Below are 14,302 nucleotides of genomic sequence, written 5' to 3'. Positions count from 1 at the left end.
ATTAAACGGTAAAGAAGCAATGCTTAAATATATCCTAAAAAATACTACAAGTATACTGCAGCCTTACTAGAAGGCAAAAGACCCATAAAATAAAGACAAAATTTAGACTTGCCGAGTGAACAAATAATCCGCCTAAAACTAGTTTCAAGGTAGTTGTTGTGTGTGGTTGTGCTTGTATTTGAAAATGTTGTGAATAAATATATATATATTTAATTTTCAGCCAAATGTTGTTGTTGACTCTTTTCCACAAAATCTACAGTGTTTCTTCAGAAAAAAAGGGCTTTTTTTGCACTGCCGGCCAGAGAATAGAAATGAACACAGGGTAAACCTGGAGCAAAAAGCAGTGCACTCATCGGTGGACTGACAAACGTAGCATATGGAGAAACTCGACTATTGCATCATCCAAAGCCTCAACCCATACAAGAATTTTGTAAACCCATACAAAAATACCAGCAGATAAAATGAAATTTATAAAGATTTACGACACATTATTTCAAGGAAGAACTTAAAAAGCTCTACCTACCTCGTTTGTCTATCTATTAGACGTCTTCCATGGTGTAAATGGTTAGTAATTCAGCCTTGATCTCGTTGTCCCATGTTGACTACAGCATACTACGCTAAACAGCATTGTTTAATTGTCTGTGCAGTACATTTGCGCCCAGAAAGTTGAGCGCTTAATTGGTATTTGTAATATGCTCACAAAAGTGAAAAAGACAGTGGATTTCAGGTGGTTCAAATCAATTTCAACACTTTTAATACTCCTTTTTATTGGAAGAATTGATACTTCAAAGTAAAGGCGTGTTATGCTATCATGCGGAACACTCATTATTTCTCACTAACATTCAATCATTATCTTGACGTAATTCGTTACCATGGAAACAGGAAAACCCGACAAAACACCCTTTATTTTGGTAAAAACCAAGGAGATATTGGTCTCGATCGTTATCTGGCCTATATTCCTATATTTAGATCAATGCATAAAAGCAGTCCTTTTAGAAATTGAAACAAGCAAACATAAAAGACACTTTTGCTGCTAGTTGAGTTAATTAAGTCAAGTCCATGGTAACTCACTAACTACTGGATTGTATTGAATGTCTGCACAGGTGCTAGCGCGCTACTTCCTTCTACTTCAGGCAACAAGTAGCTTCGAGCGAGAAAATTAGTCGTCAACAGCTCATAGTTTGCAAAAGGATTCACGCGAAGACTAAAAAGATCTCAAAGAAACATTTTTTCTTGAAAATGCAAAATTTCAAAACAATGTAAATGCTCGAAGTAAAGATTCCTAACTCCTTTGAAGCACCGCATAACTCAAAGTTCAATTCTGTTTACTTACGTCATGATCAAGCGCGTGATCGTAATTGCTTCGATGCGCTGCAAAACTCAAAGTTCACAGCAGTTTAACAGAACCAAAGTTCAATTTGTTTAGTAATGTCAAGCGCGTGATCGGCAGTCGTTCATCAACCATGCACGTCCAACCATGATGGCTGCGCACTGCTGGTTGGAGCTCAAGCAAGAACGACAACCAAGGCTACGAGAACGTAATTCGCATTCCTGTCATTCAAAACTTCGTGCGTGTTATTCGAACTCGTTCAACATTTAAAATGTGTACCAGCTATTTAGGCATTTAGCCCAAAATTTAGCTTGAGAGCAATTGCAAAGCTTTTAGGGTTTTTTGTCAACTGATTTACCCAAACAGAACAATCTATGGTGCTCGAAATAACAGACCACAATAAAATTGAGGCTGGAATACGCACTATGCGATCAAAAATTTACTAACTTGCACAATCTCTGACAACCGATTAGGTTCCGGGGTCGAACAAACCAATAGAAAAGTTAGTTAATTAACACGAATGCTCTTCTTCCTTAACCACAGAGCACTTGCTTCCTATCTGCTTCTTTAACTAATTAGATATGTTCACAACCCGTATAAAAACACAAAGATGACAACTTTAGAATACAGGATACAACCATAAAAGATATTTGGCATTTTTTTTGTACTAAAACACAATATCATGTGTGCAGCAACCAACAACATCCTACCATCGACCATGCCTGTGTAACATTAGTAATTTAGTAATTAATGGTTCTTTACTAACAGAGGAGTTGTTTTAGCAGCGGTTAACTTTAAAACATCTGAGGATTGACTCTACCATGTGAAGGATTCGAAATAGTCTGTTAACTGACTGAGTCAATGCACTGTCAGGAAAAACAATGGCGGTTTGAGTCGATTTGGGGTAGGGAGGGCGGGGAGTAAGAGGAACATTTCGATCACGCGCATATTTATAATTACCACGTGTTCCATACTTATTGTTTATTTTTCTCTTCAGCAATATTAAATGGAACCGAAATCAATCCAAGAGCTACCCGGGCTTTACGCTTCCCATATCTCTCAAACAACCACTGCCATTTCCGCGTTTGAGAGCCCAGCAATGCTTGCTTTTATCGTATTTTAGTATAAATCTACTAAAATTCTATCATGAATGCTGTTCTCTGATTGGCTACGTACTCCCTTTCTATTGAAGATGATGAGTAGAGTGAATAGCGCGTGCTGTGACCTATTTATATCATAATTCAATAAGAACGAGAACCTGTCATGCTGTTAAGTTTTGAACTAGTAGATTTGTACTAAAGCAATTAGATTATTTGCTCGAAATTTCTATGCGTGATAGTTAATTCGGGCTTCGCCCTCATCGACTATCCCGAGATAGAAGTTTCGAGGTCATGATCCACTTGTTAAATATTAACCAGTACGAAACGGCAGCTTGTCGCGTTGAGTTTGTTCGTTTGTTTGAGAACCCTGTGACAAAAAAACGCTTGGACGTAAAATCTATTGAATTACGGAAAGGACGGCTTTACTTAAAATAGATGATGCTAACCTAAAGAATGTCCTGTTACAAAATCAAAACAAAAAATAGCCAGTGAACCGGAAGACACCGGCCGGTGTTTTGATGGTGAAATACAGTTCTTCTGTAATGTTCAGTTTCAGTCTTTTATGTGCCAAAACCAAGAGGGGGCTTACCATCGGAGTGCAAAAAACTCAGTGTAAAAGAACACAGTAAAATTAAGTGACTCAAGATTTTTCTAACAACAAAGCTTAGGGTTGTTTAATTTGGAGGTATTATTGAACTTCTGTCAGCATGCGCAATTCCCGGCCTTTCTTTTGTTCATAAAACTGATCCCTGATTAACTTCCTCCTGCTTTTGCGTTTTCCTTCAATAAAGCTTATGACAGGAGATAATTCGTAACGGTGTGGAGCAACCCATGGTGAAGGGAAATGTATTGGGATGAACGCGTCTCCGGTGAACCCTAATATTACGTAATTATGTAGATGTTGTACACAATAGACATAACTGACAGAAGTTGCAAAGTACAGCTTATTTCCCAGTAGGCTTCTTCCAAGTCGGTCGCATCTTTTTTGGGTAAGTGTTGGTAATTTCTTAGTAACTCTTCCAGTTAGTCCCCAGGGTAAAAGGTTCGTCTGATTTTTTTTTTGATGGTGATCTTCTTTTCTCTGTTATCTTTTTTAGACTGACCAGCCGCTTCCTAGTTAAGGACAGACTGCTAAGTTAGGCCCGAGCGAGAAAAACTATGAGCGCTCACCAAAGTTCGCCTGTAGAGAACGGGAGTTACAGTCCGAGACCTCCGCACTCTCCAACTATCAGCCCTGCGCGAGGCCATAACCAGGCCTCAGATAATGAAGTAAGTTTTGAGATTAGTTTTCTGATAGCTTAATGTAATTTTTTTGAAACGCATTTTGAAGACCGTCGCTTCGATATAACTGTGCGTTTCTACATTCGGTGAATTTCAGTGCGCCCACTTTTAGAAGGCTGGTGGATTACTAGGGTTGTTGACATCTGAGCAACGTCAAAAAGCGATTAAAGCACGGCGCACTGCATCAGCTATTCCTTAAGGCACCTTAAAGACAAAAGCCGGAGCTTTTGCGCTGTTACTCCGCAGACAAGATGGCATCAAAACAATTTAACAGGTTTCCGTTTGGCTGCGTTTTGTTAAGGTCAACGATACAAATTTATACTGTTCAAGTTGCAAGGAAATCCGAGGTCTACAATCCTTGTTAAGTCTTCGCCAAAAATGAATTGAAGAGGCGAGAAAAAGCACATTTATCACTTTTGCGTTGCTTGGTGAATTAAAACCGAAATTCAAATTTTTGAACACCCTCTGCTGCATTGTATTGAATGTCTACGGCTTTGGGTTGAATTTAAAGTGCTATCAGATGCGGGCGCTTAGCCCCTCGACAAGCGGTTTCGAGCAAGAATGCAACCGAGAGCAACAGATGGTTTACAAAACGACGCTCGGGTAGACTGAAAGACTGACGGAAACATTATTTTCTCGAAAATGCAGAAGTCAAAATCCTGAAAACCCTTGAAGAAAGGGTATCGTTTTCCGATAAAAAGAACAAGTTAAGAAACATTACATCATGTTGGACCGTTTGATAAATTCCTCAGACGCATCGCAAAACTAAAATTTCTTCCCAGAAACATAACCAAAGTTCAGTTTTATTTTGCTATGTCAAACACGTGATCACAACCTCTCTTTACCTCACATTCGGTTAAATACACGTGAAAAGCAAAAACGGGCTTTGAGTAATGCGTGAGCAAGCGTTTTTAACTCAACCATGACGGCTCAGAGTGACGGCTGCTACGCATACCAAATGGACAGTCGATATGGGTTTCCGTTCTCTCAGCTGTATCGACAGAAATTAAAAAAAAGTCATTTCTTGCAAGGAAACAAGTGAAATTGTGTTAAGCTGAGTCAAACATTAAATGTAAGAAATATGTGATTTATGATTTGCTGGTTTAAAAGTCGGGTGAAGCAGTGCCGAATAAATGACAAAATGGCGAAAAATGCATGTTCAACCTGTAAAAACTTCACTGAAATGTCTTCAGTGTCAGTTAAAGAAACTTCATATTTCCCAAAAAAGTTAGTCCAGATATCCAAGTTCAAGCAATATCTGTGATGCATCAACATATACGCATTCCTCTCGAGTGCTTCAGTATAGATGTGCTCATGATTTTTTGACCATTTTTAGAAACTCCCAGGAAATATCACCAAAACCTCACGGTTAACTCATGGATAATTCTCTTTCTGATTAGATTGTCTTTACCTGCTGCTCTGAATCGCATGTTCTGTATTTCTAGTTAAGGACTTCTTTCGCAACCTAATTTTCTTGGTGTTTAGATAGAGTATATATATATTTGGCCCATTGAAAGCAACAAGAAGTCAAGCGCACACTTTGAGAAAGTAGAAAATCCAGTTACCTAACCCAACATGAGAGCAATTGAAAACGAACTTTTTGTTGACATACATAGATACACACATAGTACATAAATAGCAAATGAGATGTTTGCAGCTGCATAAGATATCGACAGAGTGAACTTTGGTTTTGCTTGTTTTAGAACGCGTCTGGCGAAGCACCGAGACGAGGACGAAGGACTCCTGCGCAATGGTTTAAGAAATATTTTTGGGAAGGTAAGAATTTGAACAGTCTACTAAACAGCCAAAAAGAAGATTCCGTAGCTACCATGTCACAAAATGTGTCCGAAGAGTTCTTTTCTACTTATTATGTACACAGTTACCCTCGCATCCACTTCAGATACCACACAGAATGTTCGGCCCAAGTTTTAAGTTTGCAAATTACGTTAATCACGAAGAAGCAGAAGCATTTGTGGTTTCCTGCGAAGTAATCTTGTCACTGGACAATATTGATCAGAAGAAAACACTTGACGAAATATCATATTTGGGAATTGAGCGAATTTCAAAATATACATGTCTTCTTAACGGGGGAGTAAAACAACAGTTTATTCACGTACATTTTCTATTTTACCACGCTTAAGTGTTCCAATGTTATTCTTCACCAACAATTTTTATCGCGCTTTTTTGCTTTGTGAGAAAATATTGCGAACCTTTACCCATCTCGTAGCCTACTCTTTAAAAAGTCATCTTTGTGGAAACTTAGACCTTTATGTTTTTGTGACGATATGCTAATTGTAGTAAGCAGAAATTGCGTACGAAAAATAAGAAGCGCATCTGGCAAACAAACTCTTACACACATTAAAACTATATCATCTACAACTAAGGTATGATGTTGCACTATGGGTATGAAATCAAACGATAAGGTGTTCATCGCGATAAAGTATATTAATAAAGATATTACGAGAAATGTTTACGGCGACGACAAGATTCGAATAGAAGACCTCTTCCTATGGTTAATGGGTTTTGGGATACATGTGCTGTGTTGTTGAATTTCAGTGATTATTGCAGTTGTTTGGCTTATTGATAGCAATACTAAAGCCGGACTAATGCCAATTTTCGCACCTTTCAGGACAGACTGTGACTGAAACCCAAATTAAGGCTCTCGAGGAACTAGAACCTGATGCACCATGGCACAGGAAGCTTATGGTGAAGTACCGTCTTTTCGTTGGTATTGCCATAGCGTCAGGGCTCTGTCACATTGTTTGGTGGACTTGCGCCATTAAGTACAACTGGTTTGCTCTCTTTCCTGACTTATACTACATGACCTTGACAATGGTTCTTGGCGGTACTGTTGCAGGTGAAGACTATTTCTACAAATAACTTCCGAAACTTACATGTGTTGAAAACACTGGTTATAATTGGCGAGGTTACGCGTACGGGTTCCAAAGAAATTTTCAGGCAAACGAGAGAGCAGCTATAGCGAATGATCAGCAAAATGACTATCCACCCCCTGAAATGAGGCTACGTAGTAGTTGACTTGTTAACATTAGTTTTCCGTTGCTGACACAGTTGTTTGAATCCTATGTTGGCATGTGTTATGTCTGGTGGACCCTATTCTCTTCGCAAGCATATCATTTATGAATCTTTCTCCCCCTTTTATCGCTTGTATTTTAGAGGCACTTGCTATCGCAAAGAACTTGCTAGAAACACAACATAAAATTGCACTGTTGCTCCTCTAACAAACAACCAATCGATTTGTATGCAGTATTGAACTGTTTTAAAGGCAGTTTTTGGGATCGTTTATCACTATTTTAATAGGGCACATGCGACATCTTTGAAGTAATACACTAACTAATGTAACTTTTACTTTTCTTCACAGGAATGACCAGCGAAGGTGGAGGTGCAGTTGCTTTTCCCGTATTGACCCTTGCTTTTGATGTGTCACCATCAGTGGCACGCGATGTGGCACTTATGGTGCAGTCCTGCGGTATGTCAGCAGCAACTTTTGTCATCTTCTGGATGCGGGTGCAGATAGAGATGCACTCCATAGTATTTTGTTTCGCCGGAGGTGTCCTCGGAGTCATACTTGGGCTGGAGTTTGTGGATCCGTACGTCAGTGCAAAGGTAAAGAAAATGATTTTCGTCTGCGTGTGGTTCTCATTTGCCTTCGCCCTCTTTCTTCTCAATCGCTACCACAAGCGCAAGACTTACAAGACCATCCCTAACATCAAGCCTTGGAAGATATTCGTTCTTCTGATGTGTGGATTTATCGGTGGCCTCTTTACTGCCGTTGTCGGGGGCGGAGTGGACATCTGCAGCTTCAGCGTCTTGACGCTCCTGTTCCGTGTCACTGAGAAGACGGCCACGCCAACATCAGTTGTCATGATGGCATGGACTTCTCTGGTGGGCCTGTTCTGGCGCCGGGTCATCCAAGAATCTGTCACTCTTCAAGCCTGGAACTACATCATTGTGACTGCTCCAGTTGTGATGTTCATGGCTCCTTTAGGCTCCATCCTTGGAACTCACTTCCATCGCCAAGTTCTTGCTGCCTTAATCTACATCTTGGACACAATCTCTCTTCTCACCGCCTTCGTTATCGTCCCACTCAGCCCAGCACTAATTGGGATGTCCGTGGGCATATTAATCTTTGGATTCGCCTTCTTCGGCTTGATCGCCTATGCTGGCCAGAGAATGATGGAAAATATTGAACGGAACAATGCAGAGCTGGCACATGTGGAGGTTAATGGAACGAAAGAAATGGAAGCTGCTAATGAAGGCTTTTCCAACATAGGATATAAAGCTGACACTACTGCTTTGTAGAAAAATGAATTGATCAGGCACAGACTAGCAAAAACACTCGCGCTATAAAGTGAGAAAGCGTATCTTCTGTAACAATTTTAAGTAAACATTGCAATATGTAACCTACGTTAAGCGTTATAGGAACGCACTCCAGATAGTAAACTGTCTGTAAGTTCTTGACTAATCTAAGCGTAGCACCAAACACAGCTATAATTTTTAATACAGAGATCTCACTCCGGCGGAATCTCACAATTTACCAGACCTACAATTGTTGGGTATATCTAACTATTTAATAACACCTGGAAGTTTTCTTTGTAACTTAACTTTGTTGTAAAGAACTCGGGATTCATCATGTTAAGGGGCTGGCCAGTCCCCTCCAGTTGTAGAGGCGCATTTTGTAAGTAATTGTGAAATTTCATGTCGATTTTAAACTGATTTCCACTGCTTTTCAGTATGTTTTAAATCATTCGTTACATTAGAATCTTATTTTTGTTTGGTTTTTGGTGGTACAAAACGTCTCTGTTGAAGGTCTTAATTAGGAGAACGAGATATCGAGGTGCTATGATGGAATCAAGTTTCCAACAAAGTAGTTTTTTTTTCTCTGCTGTGTATAATTTTCCAATTCCTTACTGATTATTGATGTGAGTCTATTTAGAACTTTTGCTAACTAACAATAGAGCGGTTTTCGAAATAAATTTCAAATTCGCTTTGATTTTGCGTTACTAATTTTGTGTTACTACGCTTACTGTTGGCTTAAAAAAAAAAGCGCCACTTTCTCATCCAATCAGAAAGTTAATGACGGAAATGTGAGTTGATAGGACGCACTCTCTCGCTGTCAACGTTTGGTACACGTATGTGCCTTGGGTTCTGAATGATTCACTTGATTGTCTACGATTTTTATACGTGTAATAAAAATGAGTGTTTGTTTCTTCAATTAATAACAACGAGAATCATTTACATTTATCAGAACCCAACTTGTCGCTTCACTCCCTCAGCGCGGGCCATTGCTTTTGCTGGCACTAATAAACTCGTTAAGTTGTTTTTGTGCATTGTACGTCGGTTCAATCTTTTTAGAAAAATCATACCAAGTTTCCCATACTTGTCTACCAACGCGGGTTAATTGTTTGTGCGGAAACGTTTAGTTGTCTCTGCGTATAAGATAGCGTAGCGCGCTTGTTCGCCCTGTGACTTAAAATATGTGTAGCGCGCTTCTTTCATCTCTAGAACGAGGTATATTACTTGTGCAGCGCACTTGTCTCGCCTTATGGCTTAAAGAACGGAGTATATTACGTCTAGCACGATTTTTTGCTTCGTGCCTTAAAGAACGAGGCGCATTACCTGCGCTTCACGACTCAAAAGAGGGAGGTATATTACATGTGTGCCGCGCTTGTTTCGTCTCATGACGTAAAGAAAGAGGTGAATAACGCGCCTTTTTCGTTCCCTAGCTCAAAGAACGAATATTACATGATTGGCGTCTTTGGCTCTCTTCGTGGCGTAAAGAACGAGGTATATTACGTGTAGCGCACTTGTTTCGCTTCATGGATCAAAGAACAAGGTACATTAACGTAAGTGGCGCGCTTGTCTTTCTTCATGGCGTAAAGAGCGATGTACATTGTATGTTAAGAGCACTTGTTTCGCATCATGGCTCAAAAAGCGAAGTAAATTTCATGTTTAGCGCGCTTGTTTCGTCTCGGGCATGGCTTAAACAACGAGGTGACATTTTAGCGACTTAATTTCTTCCAGCAAGTTTTTTGATAAATTGAGTAACAAATAGTCACCTTTATTAACCATAGGACGACAAGACAAGTTCTTCGGATATTTATAATGATCACGTGTTTCCTATTTATTGTTTATTTCTTTCTTAAGCAAGATTACAAGGAACCGATATCCAAGAGCTAACTGGGCCTTACCCTTTCCATATCTCAAAGAATCACTGCATTTCCGTGTTTGAAAGATGGTAATGCTTGTCTCAGGGCGAAAAGGCAACTCGTCTCGTTGAGTTTTTTTCTTTTAATTTCGTTGCGTTTATTGAGTTTTTAGCAACCAATGAAGCAAAACTGACTGCTGCGACCAGAAAAAAAAGGCTTCAGGCGTCAAACCTATTGAGTTACGGAAAGGTCAGCTACATAATATCAAGGTGACGCTAACCTAAAGAATGCTCTATTACGTAAACAAAACAGAAAACACCGACCGGTGTTTTGGTGGTGAAATACTGTTGTTTGATACTGCTCAGTTTTCGCCTTCAATTCGTCAGAACGTAATCCAGTGGCGTATTTCAGTTCCTGGTGCTCATCCGAGCGATATCGGCCTCGATCGTTCTCTGACCTATATTCAGCTTAAATGAAAGTGATGTTTACTTAAAGAATGCTTTGTTACGTAACCATAACAGAAAATAGTCGGTGAACCGGAATACAAGAGCCGGTGTTTTGATGGCGAAATACTCTTCTTTGATAATGTTTAGTTTTAGTCTTCTATGTGTCAGAAGATAACCATTAAAGGGTCATTCTCAAGAAGAGTCCAGTGGCGCACATTTCAATTCCGAGCGATAATTGCCTCCATCGTTCTCTGACAAAAAATCACTTGAAAGTATAATAGATCTCCAGCGAAAACTTTACGCTGGAGATCTATTATACTTTTTGGTAGTTGAAATACACAACGCGTCTCCAAGGTAGCGAAGTGGTAATCCACTACCTCTTTGCAATTCATTAGAAAACAGGATAGTAATATATACATTTCGCCGATGATGATCAAACAGATCGAAAACGTTGAGATTCATAATTTTAACAGCTTTTTACCTTAAAGTTTTATAGGATAGTAATAGTTGCAATACACTGAGCAAATCAGTCTGGTGACAAAAGTCGACCATCATTTCATTACTTCTATTGTTAGAGTGATACTAGAATATCGTGACAGTGCCGCGATGCTAAGGAACTAGTGAAGCACGACTAAGTGAAATAAAATAGCTCCGTACATCAAAACAAAGTGTCTGTCGAAAATGCACTAAGCTAGATTCTAAGACGAATTGTTTTGCCATCGGAGTGCGAAAAAGTCAGTGTAAAAAAACACAATGAAATTATTGACTGGAGATTTTTCAAACAACAAAGTTTAGGGTTGTTTCATTTTGTAATATCATCGGAACTTGACAAATTTCACTGATCAATGATTTTGCAAGCGGTAGGGAAGATGAAAAATTTAGGACGCACTCTCTCGCTGTCAACGTTTGGTACACGTATGTGCCTTGGGTTCTGAATGATTCACTTGATTGTCTACGATTTTTATACATGTAATGAAAAGGGTGTTTGTTGCTTCAATTAATAACAACGAGAATCATTTACATTTATCAGAACCCAACTTGTCGCTTCACTCTTCCAATGCGGGCTATTGTTTCTGCTCACACTATTAAACTCGTTAAGCTGTTTTTGTGCATTGTACGTCGGTTCAATCTTTTAGAAGAATCATACCGAGTTTTCCATACTTGTCTACCAACGTGGGTTAATTGTTTGTGCGGAAACGTTTAGTTGTCTCTGCGTATAAGATAGCGTAGCGCGTTTGTTCGCCCTGCGACTTAAAATATGTGTAGCGCGCTTTTTTCGTCTCCAGAACAAGGTATATTACTTGTGCAACGCACTTTTCTCGCCTTATGGCTTAAAGAACGGAGTATATTACATGTCTAGCACGCTTTTTTCGCTTCATGCCTTGAAGAACGAGGCATATTACATTTGTAGCGCATTTCTGTCGCTTCATGGCGCAAAGAAGGAGGTATATTACATGCGTGGCGCGCTTGTATCGTCTCATGACTAAAAGAAAGGGGTGAATAACGCGCTTTTTTTCGTTCCATGGCTCAAAGAACGAGGAATCAGTCGAATATTACATGATTAGCACCTTTGTCTCTCTTCGTGGCGTAAAGAACGAGGTATATTACATGTCTAGCGCACTTGTTTCGCTTCATGGCTCAAAGATCGAGGTGTATTACATGTGTGGCGCGCTTGTTTCGTCTCATGACGTAAAGAACGAGGCGTATAACATGTGTAGCTCGCTTTTTTCGCTCCATGGCTCAAAGAACGAGGTATATTAACGTAAATGGCGCGCTTGTCTTTCTTCATGGCGCAAAGAACGATGTACATTGCATGTTTTGCGACGTAAATCGCACTTGTTTTGCAACATGGCTCAAAGAGCGAGGTAAATTTTATGTTTAGCTCGCCTGTTTCGTCTCGGGCATGACTTAGCGACTCAGTTTCTTCCAACAAGTTCAAGTCTTGGACAAATTGAGTAACAAATAGTCACCTTTACTAACTTGAAGACGACAAGGTAAATAAACGTTTTATGGATACAAAAGGCCAAGTTACGTTAAGTCAAAATGAACTGAACGCGCATGAAAAGATACGTGAAGTTAAAAGTACTTTGAAAGGGCAGTTCATGAGCTGGGAATTATCGTTTGAATGAAATCATCGGGTTAAGGCGTGTGGAGTTTTATTATATTTTGGTCAATTTTGTCCTCAATACTTTTCTTTCAAAACAACTTACTTCTTCCATAAAAGAGACAAATCGCACGAAATGTCTGATTTCCACTATTTAGCCCAAAATTTAGCTTGAAAGCAATTGGGTAACATTTAGGGCTTTCTTCTGTAATGATTTACCAAAACAGAATAATTTAAGGTGCTCAAAATACAAAACCGCACTAACATCGAGTAATGCCGTAAGGAAATACGAGATTACAAATTTCCTCAGTTGCATTTCAGTCCCTGACACCCCGATTAGGTTCTGTGGTCGAAAAGCACGAAAACTCTGCTTCCTTAACCACCGAACACTTACTTCCTAACTGTTTCTTTAATTGATTTGACGAAGAAAGAAACCTTTGATTGCAGGATACAATCATATTATATTCGGCATTTTTTTTTGTATTGAAACACAAAGATCATATGTCCAGCAACCAACATCCTACCATCGACAATGTCTTTGTAACATTAGTAATTTAGTATTGAATAAATGGTTCTTTACTAGCGGAAAAGTTGTTTTAGCAGCGGTTAACTTTAAAACAATCTGTGGATTGACTCTACCATGTGAAGGATTCGAAATAGTCTGTTTACTGACTCAGTGAAAGCACTGTCAGGAAAAACAATGGCGGCTTGTGTCAATTTGGGGTAAGGAGGGGGAGGAGCTGGAGGAATATTTCGATCACGCGCATATTTATAATGACCACGTGTTTCCCACTTATTATTTATTTCTTTCGTAAGCAATATTAAATGGAACCGATATCCAAGAGCTAACTGGGTCCTTCCCTTTCCATATCTCTAAGAATCACTGCATTTCCGTGTTTGAAAGCTGGCAATGCTCGTCTCTATCGTACTATATGTATTAGTGCGAAAATATAACTCTTTTTTTCTTTTAATGTCGTTACGTTTATTGAGTTTTTAGCAACCAATGAAGCAAAACTGACTGCTGTGACTAGAAAAAAAAAGGCTTCAGGCGTCAAATCTATTGAGTTACGGAAGGTCAGCTTTACATAATATCAAGGTGATGCTAACCTAAAGAATGCTCTGTTACGTAAACAAAACAGAAAACACCGGCTGGTGTTTTGGTGACCGGTGAAATACTGTTGTTTGATACTGCTCAGTTTTAGCCTTCAATTCGTCAGAACGTAATCTAGTGGCGTACATTTCAATTCCTGGTGCTCATCCGAGCGATATTGGTCTCGATCGCTCTCAGACCTATGTTCAGCTTAAATGAAAATGATGCTAACCTAAAGAATGTTTTGTTACGTAACCAAAATAGAAAATAGTCGGTGAACCGGAAAACAAGAGCCGGTGTTTTGATGTTTTGATGGCGAAATACTGTTCTTTGATAATATCTAGTTTTAGTCTTCTATGTGTCATAACGTAACCATTAAAGGGTCATTCTCAAGAATAGTCCACTTTACGATCAAATTCTTTTTGGCAGTTGACATATACAACGCGTCTCCAAGGTAGCGAAGTCTTAATCCACTACCTCTTTGCAATTCATCAGAAAACAAGACAGTTGCAATATACTGAGTAAATCAGTCTATGGTGAAAAACGTCGACCATCATTTTATCGCTTCTATTGCTAAAGTGATACTAGAATATTGCGACAGTGCCGCGATGCTACGGAACTAGTGAAGCACAAAAAAAAAAAAAAAAAAAAAAAAAAAAAGCTCCGTACATCAAAACAAAATAATTAATATCTGTCGAAAATGCACTAAATTAGATTCTAAGACGAATTGTCTTGCCATCGGAGTGCGAAAAGTCATTTCCAAACAAAATAACAGACATCAGAA

At 39.2% G+C, this 14,302-nt stretch overlaps 1 protein-coding gene across 1 annotated transcript; it reads left to right on the top strand.

Annotated features, from left to right (window-relative positions):
• The first annotated feature begins 1,345 nt into the window (after window positions 1-1,345).
• On the top strand, window positions 1,346-13,879 carry LOC145464425 (uncharacterized). Its single transcript, XM_081448315.1, has 4 exons — window positions 1,346-3,699; window positions 5,415-5,487; window positions 6,341-6,568; window positions 7,091-13,879. Exons 1-4 carry the CDS (start codon window positions 3,589-3,591, stop codon window positions 8,029-8,031), a joined length of 1,353 nt encoding a protein of 450 aa, XP_081304441.1. The 5' UTR covers window positions 1,346-3,588; the 3' UTR covers window positions 8,032-13,879.
• Window positions 13,880-14,302: the final 423 nt, after the last annotated feature.

This window comes from Orbicella franksi, chromosome 12 (genome assembly GCF_964199315.1).
Source record: "Orbicella franksi chromosome 12, jaOrbFran1.1, whole genome shotgun sequence".
NCBI classification, from domain to species: Eukaryota; Metazoa; Cnidaria; class Anthozoa; order Scleractinia; family Merulinidae; genus Orbicella; species Orbicella franksi.
This window is presented reverse-complemented; position numbering and strand designations above follow the sequence as displayed.

Excerpts from the sequence above, each read along its gene's own strand:
- LOC145464425 (XM_081448315.1), top strand. The coding sequence starts at position 3,589 with ATGAGCGCTCACCAAAGTTCGCCTGTAGAGAACGGGAGTTACAGTCCG. Across the intron at positions 3,700-5,414 it reads ACCAGGCCTCAGATAATGAA|AACGCGTCTGGCGAAGCACC; the intron begins GTAAGTTTTGAG and ends TGCTTGTTTTAG. Across the intron at positions 6,569-7,090 it reads TCTTGGCGGTACTGTTGCAG|GAATGACCAGCGAAGGTGGA; the intron begins GTGAAGACTATT and ends TTTTCTTCACAG.